Genomic DNA, 20,105 nt, shown 5'->3' with positions numbered 1-20,105 from the left:
ACAATCCATTCCAGTATTTTTGCCTCAAGAAACTCATGGTTAGAGGACCCTGACAGGCTATAGTCCATGGGGTCGCAAAGAGTCAGATACAACTGAGTGACTAACACTACTACTATTTATCACCACTGGCTTTTCATTATGTATGTCAGCTCTGTCCACTAGAATGTGCGTCACGAAAGGAAAGAAGTTCCTTGTTTTATTCTCCTTTGTGAACAGCATGTTAGGCTCAAGTATAAAACTCAAATAGTGAATGAGAACAGAAATGAGTATAAAGCATCTCTGCTCCCTACACCCTCCACAAGGGTTATAGCCATAAGCCTAGACGTAAATGGCTTAGGGTCACCAGCCTGGGCAGGTACTCTCAGAAGCATCTTAGTACTGCTGACTTCTCCAGGTGTATGTGGGCAGGAGCCCCAGGCAAGCCAAGAGATAATCCAGGAGTCAGAGAACCACTCAGGTTCCATCTTGCTGAAGTGAAGGCCCTCAGCTTCTCCATTCCTGAGTGGCTAAGACACAGTCTTCCAGGCTCAACATCAATCATACAGAAGAATCAAAATGTGGCTCACCAAACCATCTCCACCAACGAGCCAATAAACCTCGTGGGTGAGTGCTGCTGGTTATTTTCCTTCACCTAAGGGCCCCAAGCCTTGGCCCTCCAACTAAGACCAGATTCAGACGAATCAGTGTCTCTTTAGCCCCATTCTACTCCACACTATATACCTACCCCACCCACGTGTGGCAACCCTGCCACCAAGCAAGCCATCCCTCCTTTACCCCCAAAGAAACCCAAACAGCTCAGAAGTGCATCAATCGACCTTTAATGTCCAAAAGAGGCGTGGATGCAGAGCACAGAAGATGTGGTGGGGTCTCAGCCCCTGCTCCAGAAATGAGGGAGAGATGAACACAAACTAGACATTTCCAACTGGCCACACAAGTCTGGGAGGGCAGGGGGAAACAGATCTAGACATTCATAAAAAAATAAAACCTAAAATCAAGCACTCAGCTTTGTGCCCACCAAACAGTTTGATATGGGGAACTCACTCACCATCCAAGTCCCCACCCTCCCCTGTCAGCATCAAAAAAAAAGCTCAGTACACACTAAAGGCTTGGGAAGGGGGCATTCTCCTGCCTCCCTGCCAACCCCAAGGATGGACTTGGAAGAAAAAGAGAATGAGCTGGATCCCAAAGCCCCCACAGCATCAACCCTACACATGAGAGTTTTCAATGCAGTTTATAAGAATCAGTAGCTCAATCAGCAATGACATCCCCCCCATCCCCCACCCCATCCCTTTTGATCCACAGATAAGATTTCCCCAGCACTCCCCTTGGAATCTCCTACCACTAGTGACTCTGCTCCATCCCCAAATTCCTGGCTTCACCACTGCAAGACTAACCTCCTCTGAAGTTCCTCCAAAGCCCCTCAACAGCCCTTTATCACTTCCATCCTGCCTCCCACAAGAGGCTGCCACCATTCACAAAGTCACTTTCCCTCACCACTGAGACTAGGCTCCAAAATGGATGGTAGCATGGCCACCTCATCCTGGTCTATCCTCCTAAAGCCCACCTGGGAGCAGATGGCCGTAGGGCAAGCAGTGTCTAGGCCAGATGGCTGAGGGGGGTGATACCCATACTCACCCCCAAAACAGATGCCCCAGAGGTTAACATAGGTCCACTTATCTACCCATATACCGGAGAGATTCCACAGCTCTGCCCCTCCCTCCCCTCTACCCCAAACCAAGATACATACACACATTCACACACATATACACAGAGGAAAATCAAGGGAAACATTGATTTGGTTTGATTGCTAAGACCTAACTAAGAACTAGTCATCAGAAATTCCCTTGCCAGCCAACTAACAGGGGCTGCTCTAAGAGAACTCCAGAGGAATGAGAAAACCAAGGGCTAAGCAGGGAGCAGACAGGAGGGAAGAATGAAAACAAAACAAACAAAAAAAACTGAGCTAATCCTACCCTCAACACCCTCCAAGCATGAGCTCTGGCAGGAAGAATAAAAGAAGGTAATCCACGAAGACACAGCCCTTACTTAGAAACTCTTCTGACAAAGACAGCAAGACAAGTCTGCTCCCCACTCCCACACACCACAGACAAATACGTCTCAGGGCCTCTTAAAGAATCCAGCCCCACCCCCTGCCCCAAGCCGTGGAATCACAGTTCAGTGGAATATTCTCCCTGGTACTAGATCAATCCCCCTACCCTCCGTCCTATCCCTCTCTCCTTGTCAATCCTAACACTGTCCCTCCCGCAGCCTTCCTGGCCCTCCTAAAGCAGCATCCACCACCAGGAGTAGGCAGCTGCAGTTTTAGTTCCACCTCCAGAAACCTATTTCTTTTCCCCAGCCCTCCTAGTCTTACAGGCTTTGTTGAGGGCTTTTTATTTGTATAGGGAGAGAAAGAGAAAAGGGAGGAGTGGGAGAGATTTCCTAGTGCAATACAACCAAAAAAAAAAAAAAATTTAAGTCTTGAAAAATAAACATAAAGCAGCCTTCTTCCCCAGGCAACTAAACAGAAAGAAGTTTGGTTTTGTTTACTGCGACATACACATGAAATCGAGTATACAGTCCATGCAGTAGCACAGCCATTGGAGAGGACATCCTGATGCTGGCCCCAGTGCAAAACAGTCCCAGCAACGCTGCCTGCTTGCCATTGCTGCCGCCGCCACTGACACCTTCACTGTGGCCACCTAGCCTGACTTGAAGAGGAGGATTGCAACTTGACCCAAGTAAAAATAGATGAAGTGCTTTGTCTCATGTGTAACGTAGCTGCCAAAATTTCGGCCCACGATACAGTGCCAGGTAGGGTTATATTTCTTGTCAAATTCCTAAAAGAAGAAAAAAAAGGAGAAGAAAGGCAATTAGGACAGCTGGAGATGAGAAATCAGAATAAGAGTCTGATTGGTTTAGCTGTCATCCCCACCCCACCCCCAGTCTATGGCTTCAGTTCTCTGAACTTCAGGAGCTCAGGTTCTAAGGTTGGCTAGAACACTCCTTCGTTAATAATATAATACCACAAAGGCTCCATTATTTCTCTGTAGAACTTTACACCTCTAACATCTCTTGTCTCTCTAGCTACCTACTCAAAAGCCCACCCCGTGATTCTTCAGCAAGGGAATCAGAAAAACCAACAGAATTAAGAACCACTCCAGTGATTGTCACACAGCATTGAGTAAAGAGAAAAGCAAGTCTCTCTGACTTGCCACTCACATGTCACACTACTTAACTAGCATTTCCAAATGCCAAAAACCAAGTCACTAGAGCAAAATGGGGACCGAACAGAGAGCAATTCTGTCTAAGCCAACTTTAATGGCGCTCCAGTGTCCCAGGCACTATGTGGGCTGTAAGCACAGGACAAGGGCCCAGTCATGAGATTGAGGCAATTCCCTCACTTCTCTCAGGGATTTAAGTTCAACATCGAAAGCCAGCGAGGAAATCCTCAGGACCTAATCAGACAGGCCCTGCCACCCTGTGAACCCAGCAGAAAACAGATGGCTCAGTTCTAGATGCATCCTGCCATGACCGTGAAAGGAGAGCAGCCCTCCACCACAGGCTCAGCAATGCTGCCAACCCTGGAGCTCTGTCTGCCAGGAGCTCAACCATCAACTTGTTTAGTTTTCTCACGGCCCCCATACCATATGACTCCAAAAGGTATTGGCAAACAGTGGAAAGGGCATGGATCACCACACAGAGCTTTATTCCTGACTGAAGACTGTGTAACATAGGAGACCCATAGTTGCTTCCCCATAAGCAAAACAAGAAAGCAAAACTGAATATAATCTAAGGATTCTCAGAGTTCATGATTCTACACTTTCTCCCTGAAAAGAACAGAAAAGGCATCACTCAACGAGGAACCAGCACCCCTAGCAGCCTGGCTGGCTCTGCATCCCTTGGCTACACACACAGAAAAAGTCTCTCAAGACTCCAGTTTCCACTTCTCATACCACACAAAGACAGCAAAGAGCTCTGTAAACCCAAGGACACTATACCACCTGTATGGACCATTATGCCATGGCTCTTAGGCATCCTTGGGATACTAGAGCTGAGAATATCAGACTGGGACTATGCCACCAATGCACATGGACCCTGACTGGAAATTAGGGACCCTGAGTACCACCTCTCACCTCTAGCTCAGCTGCTTCCTCACTATAAATATGTTAACTATATCTATTCACCCTTTCATTCAGAAATTTTTCAAGGATTAAATCTACTGCCCCAATAATGCTCATCTATTAAAAATATATATATATATATTCAAGCACACCCTTTCCTTAAGAAGGTAGGGAGAAGGTAATTAGTACATGAGTCCATTGTTTTATGCAGGGCAGGGGCACACAAGTCGACTTGTGGGATCTTAGTTCCTTGACCAGGGATTGAACCCAGGCCACACCAGTGACTGCACTGAGTCCTAACCAGTGGACCACCAGGGGTCCTTTTAAAGAGAGGAAAAGGAAATCTCCTATATAATGAGACTATAGGGCTATCCCATTTTAAATGATGCAGCTCCCCCAAAATTTATGATCTTATCTTATCCATTCAAACATCCCTGATCTTCATTTTGAATAGTTCTGAATTGGAACAGTTATATTTAATCCTTTAGTTTCACACCCTGTTGTTCTGCAGTCATTTAATTATCTGTAAACACACACACACCCCAGCACAGTTAAGAACTCTTAACGTGAATCTCTAGTAAATAAGATTCATTCCCCAATTTACCTGCTTTGCAAGTTCTCAGGGTTCTGTCTGCATGGACTACACCTACTTTCCTATGTCCCCTGCTCCAGCCCTCCTCGGGGCACAGGTGAGCTATCCATCCCTACCCCGACCACCAGCCACAGTCCTCCCAGCACACCTTCTTGATATAGGCAGCAATGTCCTTCTCTATGTTGTACTTCTCCATAGCCTGCGTGGCACAGTCAACGGCATCTTGTTGCATGTCCTCAGACATGTCTGCATTCTTGATCACTGCCTTCCGGTCAGACATGGTGACACTGCAGAAGAAGCAGAGAGGTGAGGCTGCAAGCCGGTGCTCCGGGCAATGAACAGGAACAGCTGGGTGTGGGAGACAGCAGCACAAAAGGTAAGAGTAACAGAAAATACAGACATGAAGCATTGTAAGAGGGAGATCCTAAGATTTTAGCAGAGATGAGGTTGCCAGGTCTGGGAAACACAAGGTAAATAGTTAAAAAGACATTAAGTCGTCAGTTTTTGTATTTAAAATGAGGCTTTTCCAACTCTAAATTTATTTCTAGTATTCTGAACAGCATCAACAGTCAAAATACTACAATATACCAGCTACCAGTTGTATCCTTGGGCAAGTTACTTAACCTTTGTGCTCTGTTTATCATCTTAAAAGGGGGACTTGAGTTAACCTGAGGGCAAACCAGGTGATACAACACCTGAACATAATAAGCCCTTGATTTAATAACCATTATTATATCATTGGCATCACAGTAGGAAGATGAATTAGGTCTGGTCCTTGAACAAGTCACTCAGCCTTTCTGCATTTGATTACTTCCATTTTAGCAATGAGGATAGCTCTCTATCAGGAGCTGCTATAAGAATTAAAATGAGGTTATATGAGAACACTGCAAACAAGGGCAGTCTACACAGTGGTCTGTCCCATTAACCAGATTCAGCCCACCACCTGCTTTAAACAGCTTTATAGAAACACTCTACAATGGCAGAGTTGCACAGTTGCAAGAGATGATATGGCTTGTAATGCCTAAAATATTTATTATCTAGCCCTTCACATAAGAAGACTGCTAAGTCCTAGGCTACCAATGCGCAATGGTGACAGAGACAACAAAAGGTGAAGAATTATTATTTTAACTGCACTGCTTCATAACCCTGCCATCTAAGCCACTGCATTCACCCTATAGCAACCAAAGTTCCAGGGCAGACCTTGCATGGTTCCTCCTTAGGATAACAAGAATTACAAGTGGGCTGGCAAGGGCCTGCCTAGCAGTCTATGGTATGTGAGGTGCCTGGCAGGAACAGAGATGAGCTGCAAAATCCTGTCCTCTGTCCTTGACCACAGTCCCTGCAGCAAAAATCTATATCCCCCCTCCCAGGTATTATTCCCCAAAGCACCACTCTGCATGCGATCAGCCCAGTGGGCAAAAGATGCTGCTGTTTCAGCCCTATCTGATACAAAGCTACACAGGAACCTGTCTGCTCAAGGAGAGATCCCTGGTATCATTCCAGGCCACTTTGATCTGAGTCTACACTAACCTGTGGGTTGGATGGGCGGAAAGGGAAGCAGAATTCACGACTACTTCAGCCTGCACCAGATGCAAAGGATGCATATATGCCTGCTGCTAACCAGGCAGCCCTTTAGTGCATCCAGGGCACCTCTGTCTCGCACTGGCAAATTAAGCAGGGCTGGTTCCACTTCAGCAAGTGGCAGAGCAATGGGTTAGTGTCCCAGCGCCCTCTTCTCCCACACTCCTGAGAGAAAAAATCAAGAGCCTGGAGAGGAGTCTGTGAGTATTACCTGGGGCTGAAGAGGTCAGCAGAATCCAGTTCAAGGCCTAGCCATTATGACCTGAGGCAAATCAGCATTTAAAAAATGGTTGAAATAAATGTGGCACCTTCAATGGGTTTGAGCACAGGTGCAACAGCAACAGAGAATATTCTAAGGCTCACTAAGTGTGACGAAAACTAGTGTCACCTGGTGGCCTATCCCAGGTTACCACTCAGAAGGGGGCACTGTTTACAAATCCAAGGGTGGGAGTACCGCCCGGTTAAAGTATGAAATCAGCATCCCTTTTCCCAGCAAGCTAACCTGCTCCACTGCCTCATCCTCAAAAGTCCAAAGGAACAACTTTGTCACAGTGATTAAAAGCTACCTTACCCTCCAGGAGAGCCTGCAGTTACATAATGTTGGTCTTGTGACTACAATGCCACGATTCTTTACCCCTGGCCCCCCAGGCGTCAGAGAGGTGAGGCCTGGCCCCAGCCTCCCCTGTCCAAGGTGCCAGGGAGAAAAAGGGAAGGGAGGGGCCAACGTAGCCCCTCCCCCCGAGGGGGGGGGGGGAAGCTAGGGACCTGGGCCTCCAGACTGAAGGATGACCGAGGGCCCCAGGCCAGCTGCCTCAGTCACGAGCCAGGGGCTCCTCTGAAAAGCAAAGAGGGCACTCCAGGACAGCTCCCCCTCCTCTATTCCCAGCCTTGCGACAAAAAGGCCAAGCTTTCGAACGACACGACCCGCCCTCCCCAGCCCCCAACACGCACTACGCTGATATTTCCTCCCTTCGGAACCCCACGGGGCCGTCTCCCTCCACTACCCCATCCTCCAGAGGACTGCAGTCCCGAAGGCCGGCACCTGGGCGATGAGAAAGCATCCTCCCCGCCACCTCCACCCGGCCGGCCAGCCGGCCGCCCTCCCCCGCCAGGCCTGGAGCAGCGCCGGAGTGACGGGGCGTCCTCGCTGCAGGAAGGACGCCCCAGAGGGTGGCGGCGGGAGGAGCCGCGTCACGCTCGAGCCCGCTCCGCCGCTTTCCCTCGGCCCCGACCCCAGGGCCTCCGTGCGCGCAGGAAGATCCCGGGGGGCTGGAGGCCGCACATAGGCAGCCGGTGGCCCCGGCCGCGCCCCGAGATCGCGAGGGTACGGGGTGGCGCAACCCTGGGCCGGAGAGGCGCCGGAGGCGTCACGCCGAAGCGGGCCTCGCGGCCGAACCTAGCGAGTCGGGCCACCGCCCCGGGGCGCCCCCACCCACCGCTCACCTTCACAGAGGCGAGTTCTCGCGGGGCCCCGGGGGAGCAGCGATGGCCTGAGGCAGAGCGCGGGCAGGGCGGTGTCCCTTCGGCTCCTCCGGCAGCAGCCGCCGCCGCCGCGGTCTCCGGCTCCCGCAGGCCCGGACCGAGCGCTCGCGCCGCCGCCGTCCGCCCTAGAGCTTTCCCGGCCGCCCGCGCTCCGCCTCGCGCCCGCCGACCCGCCTGCTCCGCGTTGGTGCCTCGCAGCTCCGCTCCGCTCCGCTCCGCTCTGCCGCTGCTCTGCCGACGCGCGATCCCCACTGAAATAGCGCCCCGCCCCCGCCCCCCCGCCGCGCGCGCCGCCGTCCGCGCTCCCCATTGGCTGGGCCCGCCCGGCCCCGCACTGCGGGCTTCTCCCCGCGCCGCTCTCGCCCCACATCTTGTTTCCTCCCACAATGCCTCGGGGCGGAGGGAGGGGGTGGGGAAGGGGAGCGGGAAAGGGTTGGGGGAGGGAGACGTGGCCTTCAGAAGGGAAAAAAGAAGTATGCAGACCCCTCTACCCAGGGCTGGAGAGGCCAGGCCTAAAAAGGAATAAAGAGGCAAGGTTCAAAGTGAGGGAAAAAGAGGGAGGGGCGTCAAGACCCCAATCCTAAGAAGAATAAAAGGAAACAGTGGGATGGAGATTTCAAACGTTGGGAGCAGATGGGAAAGGGGTAGAGACCCTAACCTTTGAAAGAGGAAGGGAAGGAGGTGAAGTCATCAGTTTTAAGGAAAACAGGACTCCTTCCCTCCCCCCAAAACTGTGGGAAGGAGAGGACAGCCACACTAGGGAGAGAGAAAGCCATAAACAGCCCCAGGGCTCCCCTCCCCGCACTTTCTGGGAAGGCCCCTTCCCTCCTGCTCTGTCTTTGTTCCAGAGTCTTAAAGGCCTCGGGACCTAACCTCCCAGCTGGGACCCCAGCTGCTGTTTAGCTTCGAAAGCTACGGAGGCAAACCCTACTCACAATTGTGAGAGGGGAGGTTTGTCTTCGATACACAGGCCAATGAAAAGAGATGAAAGTAAGCCATTTTTGGTCAGTCCGCCCTAACCGTCTGGTTAGATGGGACCGGAGGGAAAGTGAATAGAACCTTCTAGAGGTACAAACCAAAGTACGTCAGGACTGCCAGGACTCTTAAAATTCACCCCATCCATATTCCTCATCTTATAAACAAGGAACAGAGAAGGGGGAAGCCCTTGCCACACCACTACGGTTCAGGCCCAGACCTGGCCTCTAGGCTGAAAAGTGAGGCTTGTAAGGCAGCAGTCCCCCTGGTGTTTGTGGATAGGTGTGTAAAAATACCTCTGCACACTGGGAGAATGCGTGCCTCCAGGCCACCCGCCCACCGCCAAAGGAGAGCGAGAAACAGCTGCTCTTTTCCTGTCCACCTGCTTCGCAAAGGAAATGTCTACTTAAAGGGTTGGTGAAGGTCTTTTGTTGTTGTTTAGGCGGTAAGTGGTTTCTGACTCTTTTAACCCCATGGACTGTAGCCAGTCAGGCTCCTCTGTCCGTGGGATTTCCCAGGCAAGAATATTGCAGTGAGTTGCCATTTTCTTCTCCAAGGGATCTTCCCGACCCAGGGATTGAACCGAGTCTACTACATTGTCAGGCGGATTCTTTACCGCTGAGCTATCAGGGAAAACAAAGTATCTTTATTGGGAGCCAAGCATTTGGGCCACACAGTGTGATTAAGAAACTTCCATTTATTCCTATCAATTTCCCTTCATTGCCCCAAACCATGGTCAGGAAGTTGGACTTTTTCTGGCCCCTGCCTGCTCTTTGGAGGATCATAATTTGGCGTTCATTATGAGTCAGGGGGAACGTGGAAAATCATCCCCTTTCACTCCCCCTTTTGCAGCCTGCTGTATCATCTTCAACCTCAATCAGATTTCAAAGAAACAGACAAGACCTGTGGTAGCCCCTCACACCAAGGGTATTCTGATGTCAGCCTCAGTGTGAATGAATGGGGGGTGGGGCATATATAGTCAGGAGGAAACCCTCAGAGAAATTCAGTTACTTGCCCCAAATTACCTAGCTGGTCAGAGGCAGTATTTAACCCCAGGCTGCCTGTTCCCAGTGCCTACACTTTTAGCTTTTCCACTATCCTGACAGAGAAAAGATAAAACTATAAACTAGGCATTGGGTGCCCTATTTCAATTATACCAGCATTTCCTAAGCTTATCTGACTCCAAAGACCTTCTTTATCCAGACTTTTTAAATTAACATCTCCAGGAACTATTCCACAGGACACAGTTTTGGTAACTTGTGCTACGCTAATTACTACTATTTATGTAAAGTGCTTACTGTTTAGGATAATTACTATACAGCATAGTACTATTATAATTAATGTTTCTGCTTAACTTGGTGGACACTTCTATTTGATACTACTGCAGGTTCGTGATTGTCCAGTTTTCTGTTGCCCAGATAGCAGAGCCATGTCTTCAGATTTAAAGATCATCTGGGACGTATGTTTTTCTCATATCTGTGAGCCCCTTACCCACTGGCTTTAACTTAAGGATTCCCCGGGGGACTGTGGTCAACTTAAGTAATTTACACCATGGTCTAAGTCTTGATGGCCTCCCTAAATTCCAGACTTCCACTGTGGGTTCCCCACAGGCTCTTTGGACTCTTCGCATACACATATATCCTGCCTGGTCATTAAGAGCATTGGCCCTGGAGCCAGAATGCCTGGATTTTAAACTCTTTCCACCACACAACCAGCTGTGCAGATCTAGCCGACCCATTTAACATCCCAAAGTTTCATTTTCCTCATCTATAAATCAAGAATAATAATACCTACTTTACAGAGTTATGAGAAGATGCGTGAAAAACTCTTGGCACAATGCCTGGTCCATATAAGTATTTAATAATGTTAGCCATCATCAACAGCTCTCTTCCAGACGTATTTCCCTTTCCTGGGTTTCTTCCCTCAGTTCCTGGCCCCATCAACCACCTCAGAAACCTGCAAGCCCGCCTGATTGCCCCACCGCATCTCCACCTCCATCGTCACTCACCTCCTGGCCATTTCTCCAGTCCATGTCCCTTCATCAGGAATGCCTCACTCATTGTGTACACCCTGCAGCTGGCACTCGTCATCACTTTCAGTAGGTTCCCTGCCCCCATTCTTGACTCTTCCTCCCCAAATCCACATGGCAGTGGCAGGGACCTATCTAAAATGTGAATCTCCCAGGTACTTCCCTCTTCCCTGCTCAGGAAAAAAGACCCTGTTCTTTCCCATAACTTAACTTCCCTCCTCTCCCTTCGTTCCCCACCCCCAAAAAATGAACCCCAGCCTCTCTGCCTTATCTCCCCACACTTCTCATCTCCCTCCTCGGGCTCTAGTAACACTGTCAGCTGTTGCCTGTGGCTTCCCCTACACCCAGATTCCACACCTCTGTTCATGTGGTTCTCTTGCCTGTGAGGCTTGTGGCTTTCTTTCTTGGGTCTTTGTCCCTAGGAAGACTTCCCCGGATCCCTGGTGGGAAGCATACCCCTCCTCTGTGTTTCAGTAACATCCAGGGCTTATCACCAACCCCATTTAATTAAACTTATGTGTCTTATGTTTGTCTGTAGTTCCTTGCACACAGGGATCACTTCTTCTTTATATGTGCTTATATATATATGCTGCAGAACCTGACCCAGTTCTTAGAACACGGGAAATTCTCTGCATAGGTATTAGCTAAACTGATCATGCCCATTAACGACTGAAAAATACAGCTTGGAAGGGCACATTTCATCTCTTCTCCGCCCAAAGAACCTTGTCCGGGCTCTTCTGTCTCTTTCCTTAGAATCAGTAATGCATGCTATTTACACTGGGCCCTTACTGCCCAGTGCAAGTTGCAAGCTGAGGTGAGTCATTGTCAGCCCTGGGGAAACTCCACGCCTGGTTTCTGAATTGATTTCCTTCTCACATTCTCTGGGTATTTGCATGATATCCTTATACTGTAAGGTAAAGACCATCAAGGTTCTGTCTCTCCAGCTGACTGGGTCACCTACAGAGAAGAGACCATGGCAATGACAGAGGTCATTTCACCAAGCCCTTTTGCTATTGACCTGCTTCAAGAACTCCAGGAGGATGGAGAAGAAGGGTGGGAACAAAAACACCTACCATATTGCCGTGCAAACTCTGGTCCCAGTTCCTTCTGCCAAGTCCCCACTGGGAAAACCTAAGGACAACAGTCCAACTAGAACTACTGGAATTTGTTGGTTTCTGGGGTGGCCTTGCAAGACATACTTCCCTAGGCAACCATTTGCCAAGTCCAAAATATTGCCCCTGCGCCTCCCCAGTCCCCTGAAACTTAGAGGAGCCAGCCAAGGTCAGCCACATGACTGGGAACTGAAGAGGTGAGCCCTGGACTGGGAGTCAAAGACAAAATCTTAAGCCCAACTTGGCTCTAGTCAGATCATTTCTGTAAGGTCCCTGTCAGCCCCAAAGTCTGATTCTCTTGTTTCAATGCCCTATGCCAGGGGGCATCTTCCCTGTGGATGGAAGAAATTTCTCAGGCTAAGAGCCTCTACCTCAGGTTAAGTTTAAATGCTTCTTTCCTGTTCTTTCTGTCTATCCATGTAGTCTGAATTCAAAAAGCATTTCTTTACACTCACACCACCCACCAAAGGTGGGATATGATTTTGTTTGCCTTTTATTCCCTCAACTAACAAAGCAACTTAATATAGCTAAGAGTCAATTAATGTTTAGAGCTTCAATTAAAATATTAAAGCAGATAGTCACCAAGAAGGAACCAAGATAAAGATGCTCCAGTGGAAGTGGTGGTTTCCTTATGATTTATTTCCTAAATCATAAGGAAACCACCAATTTTTCCTTCATTGTCTGGACAGTCCTAAAGAATCCTGCCCCTGCTGTGGAAGAACTAAGACAATGGTATGGAATGCGTCGGCTATTGAATATCCAAAAGACCAAGTTAGAGTTCTTGGGTGCAAGAAACACCTGAAGAAAACAGCAGGACCCGAATACCTCCCCTGACTCCAGGGACCTGGAGCCATGGAACTGTCTCCTCAGGGCAGACCAGCTGTGGCAAATCACCAGGTTTTTCTTTGAGTCACCCCAGTCTTGATCCAAATTCCCAAAGAAGGGCATCTGATTGGGTAGGTTGAGTCATAAGTCCACCTTTTGACCATGGACATAAACAGCAGCCTGACAGACCTTCTGAGATGGATGGGGGGATAGCTGAGAGGAAAGTCTACGTGCATTTACAAGAGCCAAGAGAGTGGGTACTGGGTGAGCAGAAACCATGACAAGCCTCAAGAGTGGGAGCTAGTGGGGACTTCCCTGGTGGTCCAGTGGTTAAGAATCTGCCTTCCAATGCAGCGGACACCAGTTCAATCCCTGGCTGGGGAACTAAAATCCCACATGCCATACTGTAACAGATCTAGTACAGCCAATTTTAAAAAAATTTTTAATTAAATGAATTTTTAAAAAAGAATGGGAACCAATGTTATTTATGAGAGGGATCCTCATCTCCACTGTTACAAAAACATACATTGTGCTTTCTCACCCTAAATCCCTTAGAGTGAGGTGGGAAATGGTGAGAGGAGCTCTAAAACATGAGACCTGTACAACTTTGTTTTTCTTTCTGAGGACAGTTTTGAAGAAGAAAATCTTGTCTTGTCAGGCATATTATGGCATATTCCAGTTGGAAAAAAATTTAACCTTCTCACCAGGAAATGGAGGCCTACCTTACATTTCAACACAGTAATGTATATATATGTGTGTGTGTGTGCGTGTGTGTGTGTGTGTATATATATATACACAAACATTTTATAGTTCATATACCATAAAATTCACCTTTTAAAATTGCACAATTTGCTGGGTTTTATTTTATTCATAGAGCTATACAACCATTGCTACCATCTAATTTTAGAGAATTTTCGCCACCCCAAAGAGAAACCCCATACTCATTGACAGTCCTGCCTCCTTTTTCTCCCAATCCCTGCTAATTTACTTCCCATCTCAGTGGATTTGCCTGGACATTTCATATAAACTTTGAATAATGATGTTTCATATAAACAGAATCATAAAATATATGGTTATGGCCTTTTGTAACTGTCTTATTTCACTTTGTATAGTGCTTTCAAGATACATCCATGGTATAGCATGATTCTACTTCATTCCTTTTATGGCTGGTTAAAACCTCATTGTGTGATCATACTATATTTTGTTTATCCATTCATCAGTTGGTGAACATTTGGGTTATTCTTCACTTTTTAGTTACTATGGATAATGCCTCTGTAAACATTCATGTATAAGTTTTGTATTGATACATGTTTTCAAATCTCTTGGATATATACTGAAGTGTAGAAAAGCTGGGTTTTATGGGGCTTCCCAGGTGGCACAACGCATCTACCAATACAAGACACATAAGAGATGTGGATTGAATACCTGGGTCAGGAGATGCCCTGAAGGAGGGCACATACTCATCCCAGTATTCGTGCTGGAGAAGCCCGTGGGTGGAGGAGACCACATGGTGGGCTACAGCCCTTAGGATCACAAAGAGTCAGACACAACTGAAGCATCTTCGCACACAGCACACGTGGTAACTATGCTTCACTTTTTGAGAAATGGTCAGACTTTTTTAAAGCCGCACCATTTTATATTCCTACAAGCACGGTGTGAAGAATTGTGATTTCTCTACATCTTCATCAACACCTTTTATTATCTGTCTTTGTTATTAGAGCTGGCCTAGTGTGGTGGTATCATTGTGGTTTTTCATTTGTATTTCCTTGGTAACTAATGATGTTGAGCATCTTTTCATGTGTTTATTTGCAATGTGTATTTTCTTTGAAGAAATGTCTATTCAGATCCTTTGCTCATTTTTTAAAATTTGTTGGGTTTTTTTGTTGTTGAGTTTCAGGAGTTCTCATCTTACAGAGAGACATGGTTCACAAATATTTTCTCCCATTCTCTGAACTGTACTTTCACGTTCTTGATAGTGACCTTTGAAGCACTATTGTTTTTAATTTTGATGAAGACCAATTTACCTATTTTTACTTTTGTCCCTTGTGCTTGCAATATCACACCCAAGAAATCATTGCCTAACCCAAGATCACAAAGATGGGTCCTGTGTTTCCTTCTGAGAGTTTTAGAATGATCCATTTTGAGTTAATTTTTGTGTATCGTGTGAGATAGGGTCTAACTACACTGTTAGGCATGTGGCTATCTAATTGTCCCACATCTTTAATGGAAGAGACTATTCTTTCATCACTAAATGGTCAAGGATCAGTTGACCATAAATAAAGTAAAGGGGCTTATTTCTGGACTGTCATTTCTTTTCCATTGGCCTGTAGATCGTTATGCCAGTACCGTCTTCATTACTGTAGCTTAGGCAGGAGCTTGTGAAATCTGGATGTGTAAGTCTTCCAACTTTGCTCATCTTTTTCAAGATTTCTTTGTTTAATCTAGGTCCCTTTCATTTCCATAAGACTCTTAGGACCAGATGACCAATTTCTGTTAAAAAAAAAAAAAAAACAGCTGGGATTTTGATAGAGATTGTGTTGTATCATAGATCAATTTGGGGAGTATTGCTACCTTACCAATATGAAGTTTTCTGGTCCATGAACACAGTATTTCTTTCCATTTATTAGGTCTTCTTTAATTCTTTCAATAATGTGTTATAATTTTCAATGTATATATCTTATACTTATTTTCATAAATATATTCCTAACTATTTCACTCTTTTTAATGTTGTAAATCAAATTTTTTCTTAACTTCATGTTCCGGTTGTTCATTGCTAGTGTACAGAAATACAACTGGTTTTCATTTATTATATTTTGTATTCTGCAACCTTGCTGATCTCATTCATGAATCCTTAAAAGTTTGTGTGCATGTATTTTCTTTAGAATTTTCTGTATACAAGGTCATATCATCTATGAATAGAGATAGTATTACTTCTTTCTGTCCAACCTGAGTAACTTTTGTTCCTTTTTCTTGCCAAAGTTCCTAGCTAGACCTTTCAGTGTAGTGTTGAATAGAATTGGTGAAGGCAGACATCCTTCACTTGTTCCTGACCTCAGGGGGAAAACTTTCATCTTTCACCCTTAAGTCTAATGTTAGATGTGGAGTTTTTCTAGATGTTCTTTGTCAAGTTAAAGAAGTTAGCTTCTATTCCTAGGTTTTTTGAGTATTTTTATCATGAAATGGTATTGAGTTTTTTCAAATACTTGTTTTGGATCTGTTGAGATGATCATATGATTTGGTTCCTTTAATGTATTAATATGGTGTATTACATTGATTTTCAAATATTAAACCAATATTGCATTCCTAGGATAAATCCCATGTGGTCATAAGGTGTAACCCTTTTCCTATGTTGCTGGCTTCATTTTGCTAGTATTTTGTTGAGGATTTTTGTATCTATATTCATGATATTGATTGTTGTCTGGTTTTGATATCTGAATAATACTAGACTCCTGGAATGAGTTAGAAGTGTTCCTTCCTATTCTATTTTTTGGAAGAGTGTGAAGGATTGTCATTAATTAAACATTTGGTAGAATTTACCAGTGAAGCCATCTAAGCCTGGACTTTTCCTTGTGGAAGGTTTTGAAAATGCTGCAAGGTTTTGAGGGCTTCCCTGGTGCTTCAGATGGTAAAGATTGTGCCTGCAACACAGGACACCAGGGTTCGATCCCTGTGTCGGGAAGATCCCCTGGAGAAGGAATTGGCAACCCATTCCAATATCCTTGCTTGGAGAATTCCATGGACAGAGGAGTCTGGTGGGCTACAGTCTGTGCGGGCACGGAGAGTCAGACATGACTGACTAACACTTGAGAATACTAATACAATCCCTTTACTTCTTTTAGGTCTGTTCAGATTATCTACTTCTTGAAGCGGTTTTGATAGTTTGTATCTTTCAGAGAATTTGTCCGCTTATATATATTATCTAATTTAGCCTAAGCTTATTCATAGTGTTCCTATATAATCATTTTTATTTCTCTAACATCTCTTTTTTCATTCTTGGTTTTGGTAATGTGAGTCTTTTTTTTTTCTTGGTCAGTCTAGCTAAAGATTTGTCAATTTTGTTCATCTTTTCAAAGAATCAACTTTTTAAAAACTATTTATTTACTTAGTTAGCTGTGCCTTAGTTGCGGCACTCAGAATCTTTATTTGCAGTGTGCACACTTTCAGTTGTGGTATTCGAACTCCTACTTGTAATGTGGGATCTAGTTCCCTGACCAGGGATCAAACCCAGGTCCCTTCCGTTAAGAGCTTAGAGTCCTAGCCACTGGGCCACCAGGGAAGTTCCAAAGAACCAACTTTTAATTTCACTAATTTTTCTCTATTGCCTTTCTGTTAATAAGGTGATTCTTGAGCACCCAGATGACACAAACTGCTTAGGTCAGGATAAACACAGACCAGGACCCTTCCTTTGAATGGCTAGATTCAAACTCAACTCCTTGCCTATTTCCTTCTTAAATCAGGATGCTGTCCATTTTAGTGTCCCCCTCATCCTCCCCGGAGTAACATAACAGAGAAGACAGAGACTGCATTGTTGTTTGGGGGCTGTGTCAGGGACAACAGTTCCATTAAATCCATAAGCATTTTTTAAACATCTGTTATGAGCTCCATGGAAAGCACCAAGAGGCACAGGGATGAGAAGCCAGAAGCAGCCTCAGGCTGTCCAACCTCACTGTCTAGTTGAGGGGGCACACATGGACACAGCCAACTTTAGCATAAACTAGACTATGGCACCCCACTCCAGCACTCTTGCCTGGAAAATCCCATGGACGGAGGAGCCTGGTGGGACGCAGTCCATGGGGTTGCTAAGAGTCGGACACGACTGAGCGACTTCACTTTCACTTTTCACTTTCATGCATTGGAGAAGGGAATGGCAACCCACTCCAGTGTTCTTGCCTGGAGAATCCCAGGGATGGGGGAGCCTCATGGGCTGCCGTCTATGGGGTCGCACAGAGTCGGACACAACTGAAGCGACTTAGCAGCAGCAGCAGCAGACTACCATGAGGGCTGTGATTGAGAGTGATGAGAATCCTCACAGGGGCCTGGGGTTGGAGGAGAGCAATTAACCAGTCTAGAAGAGTCAGGGAACAGAAGCGCTGGCATTTAAGGTAAGTCCTGAAGCATGACAGGATTTGTAGGGGGAGGGAAGGAAGGAAGGTTCTTCAGTCGAGAGAAGCACATATGCCAAGGCAGGGAGTGATAGGAAGCCAGGACTGGCCTACACAGAGTGTGCTGGGGAAAGGACAGGCTGGACAGGAAAGCTAGGGCCAGACTTTGGAGGAGCCTGAAGGATGTGCTGGGCTTCCCTGGTCGCGCAGAGATTTAAAAAAAAAAATCCTCCTGCCAGTGCAGGAGACAGCTTCAATCCCTGGATCAGGAAATGACAACCCATTCCAGTATTCTTGCCCCGAAATCCCATGGACAGAGGAGTCTATCGGGCCACAGTCCATGGAGTCAAGAAACAGTCAGACAGAACTTAGTGACTAAACAGCAACGACAACAAAGGATGTGCTCCAGAAACTAGAACTGTGTCTTTAAGCTGCGTGGAGCCCACTGAAGGGTATCAAGCTGAAGGATGACATGACCAGCCTTTTTTGAAGCTGGAGACCGCGACAGAAATCTAGGTTGGTTTATTTGGGCTCTCTGATGCCTTCCTCACCTGGAGAGGCAAGCAGAGACAGCGGTCTTTACCTGTGTTGGTCACCCAGTCCTGGGGACTCTCTCCTCCCTATGCTGCCATGGAGCAGCTCTTCCCTGATTTTCTTCCTACCTGTCTGGTGGCTCCTTTCCAGTCTCCTCAGCAGGCTCCTCTTCCTCTGCCCATCCTAAGTGCTGGTGTTCCTCAAAGTTCTGTTCTAGAACTTTTCTTCATTTCACAAGACCATTCTGCCTTGGAGATCTCATAGGTTACCATGGCTTCAAGGACCAAATATGGATTGGGAACTCCCAAGTTGCTATGTAGATTTCTCAGGTCACTCTGCTTATTTAGACCCATTAGATCTGTCCATTGGGCATCTCCGTTTAGTTATTTTCATTAAAATTAGCTCCAGCCATGAGTAGAGGGAAAACCCCAAGTAATATGGCCCAAACAAGATAGTTTATTTCTCTTTCAGATAAAAGGAGTCCAGAGCCTGGGATATTTCCAAGCCTGGTATAACAACCTGGGAGTCACATCTCTGAAATCTCTCCCTTTGTCTCTATCCCCAAGCCAGCATCCTCCCCCTTGGTCATCTGCAACAACTTCACTGTTCTTGCTCCTCTCAAATGCACTGTCCACATCTACATGGCTGCATGGTGGCCAACAAGCACGTGGTTACTACTAAGTACTCAAAAGGTGGCTAGTCCAAATGGAGATGCTCTGTAGGTGCAAAAGGCACACTGGATTTCAAAGGTTTAATAAAAAAAATGTAAAATATTAAGGTTTCTCTACTGATTATATGATAAATGATAATAGCTTTGATATATTAGAGTAGATAAAATATATTATTTAAAATTAATTTCATCTGTTTCTTTTTACATTTTTACTAGAAAATTTTAAATTACATTTATTGCTCTCATCATAAGCGCTGCTCTACACCAAAGCAAAAAGCATCCTTCCAAAACACAAATCTGGACATGTCACACACCTGAAAAACCTTTCAGTGGCTTATCAATTGTCTTCAGGCCAAAGTTTCATCCACTCCATGTGGCTTTCCGGTCCTCCGTGGCCCAGCTTCTGCCTCTCCCTCCAGCCTCGTCTTTCACCATCTCCTCCCTTTGCCTTCCCCTTGCCTGCCTTTCAGTTCCTGAAACGTGACAAGTGCTCTCTAGCCTCTGGGCCTCCACACATGCTGTTCCCTGTGTCTGGGACACTCTCTCCCCTCTAGAGTGGCTTCACGCTCCACTCATCTCTTTCCCACCTCAGCTTAGATGCATCTCTTCCTGGGAGGCCTCCCCAGGTCCCCTGCTTCTCAGAGTTTCCTTCACCTCTCTACCCTGACCTCACCCCACCCCACCCACAAAAGACTGTGCCCACTTACTGTGTCTTTTACCAGATCGATCAGAACCTTGTGTTCACTGTGGTACCCCCTCCCCACCCCCCGTGCCTCACCACAGCACCTAGAGCTGGCCATGTGGTCAGCAGTCAACAAACGCGTGCAGGATCAATGAATGACTCACCTCAGAGCCAGATAAACAAAGTGTCAGGGTAGGGCCTGCCTATATAATTCTAAGCCTCATCAGCCGGTGACCGTAGACTCCCAGTTTGGGAGATGGGACACAGGGCCTGCACAGGCCCACTGTGTGGAGACCCAGGCCACCACTATCCTGTGCCCCTTCCCAAGGGCAACAGCAGTAACTCTCCTCCCAGGAAAGCTCCCTGGCACATCCCCAGCATTTTCAGAATGAGTTAT

At 46.6% G+C, this 20,105-nt stretch overlaps 1 protein-coding gene across 1 annotated transcript; it reads right to left on the bottom strand.

The window, feature by feature from the left end:
- On the bottom strand, positions 796 to 8,023 carry DYNLL2 (dynein light chain LC8-type 2). Its single transcript, XM_018064111.1, has 3 exons — positions 7,741 to 8,023; positions 4,865 to 5,003; positions 796 to 2,840 (listed from the first exon to the last, which is right to left on the bottom strand). Exons 2-3 carry the CDS (start codon positions 4,994 to 4,996, stop codon positions 2,703 to 2,705), a joined length of 270 nt encoding a protein of 89 aa, XP_017919600.1. The 5' UTR covers positions 4,997 to 5,003; positions 7,741 to 8,023; the 3' UTR covers positions 796 to 2,702.

This window comes from Capra hircus, chromosome 19 (genome assembly GCF_001704415.2).
Source record: "Capra hircus breed San Clemente chromosome 19, ASM170441v1, whole genome shotgun sequence".
NCBI lineage: Eukaryota > Metazoa > Chordata > Mammalia > Artiodactyla > Bovidae > Capra > Capra hircus.
This window is presented reverse-complemented; position numbering and strand designations above follow the sequence as displayed.

What these genes read in the sequence shown, in the direction of transcription:
- DYNLL2 (XM_018064111.1), bottom strand. Translation starts at nt 4,996, where the DNA reads ATGTCTGACCGGAAGGCAGTGATCAAGAATGCAGACATGTCTGAGGAC. An exon ending in TTGCTGCCTATATCAAGAAG is followed by an intron (nt 2,841 to 4,864) that starts GTGTGCTGGGAG and finishes TTCTTCTTTTAG; the next exon opens with GAATTTGACAAGAAATATAA.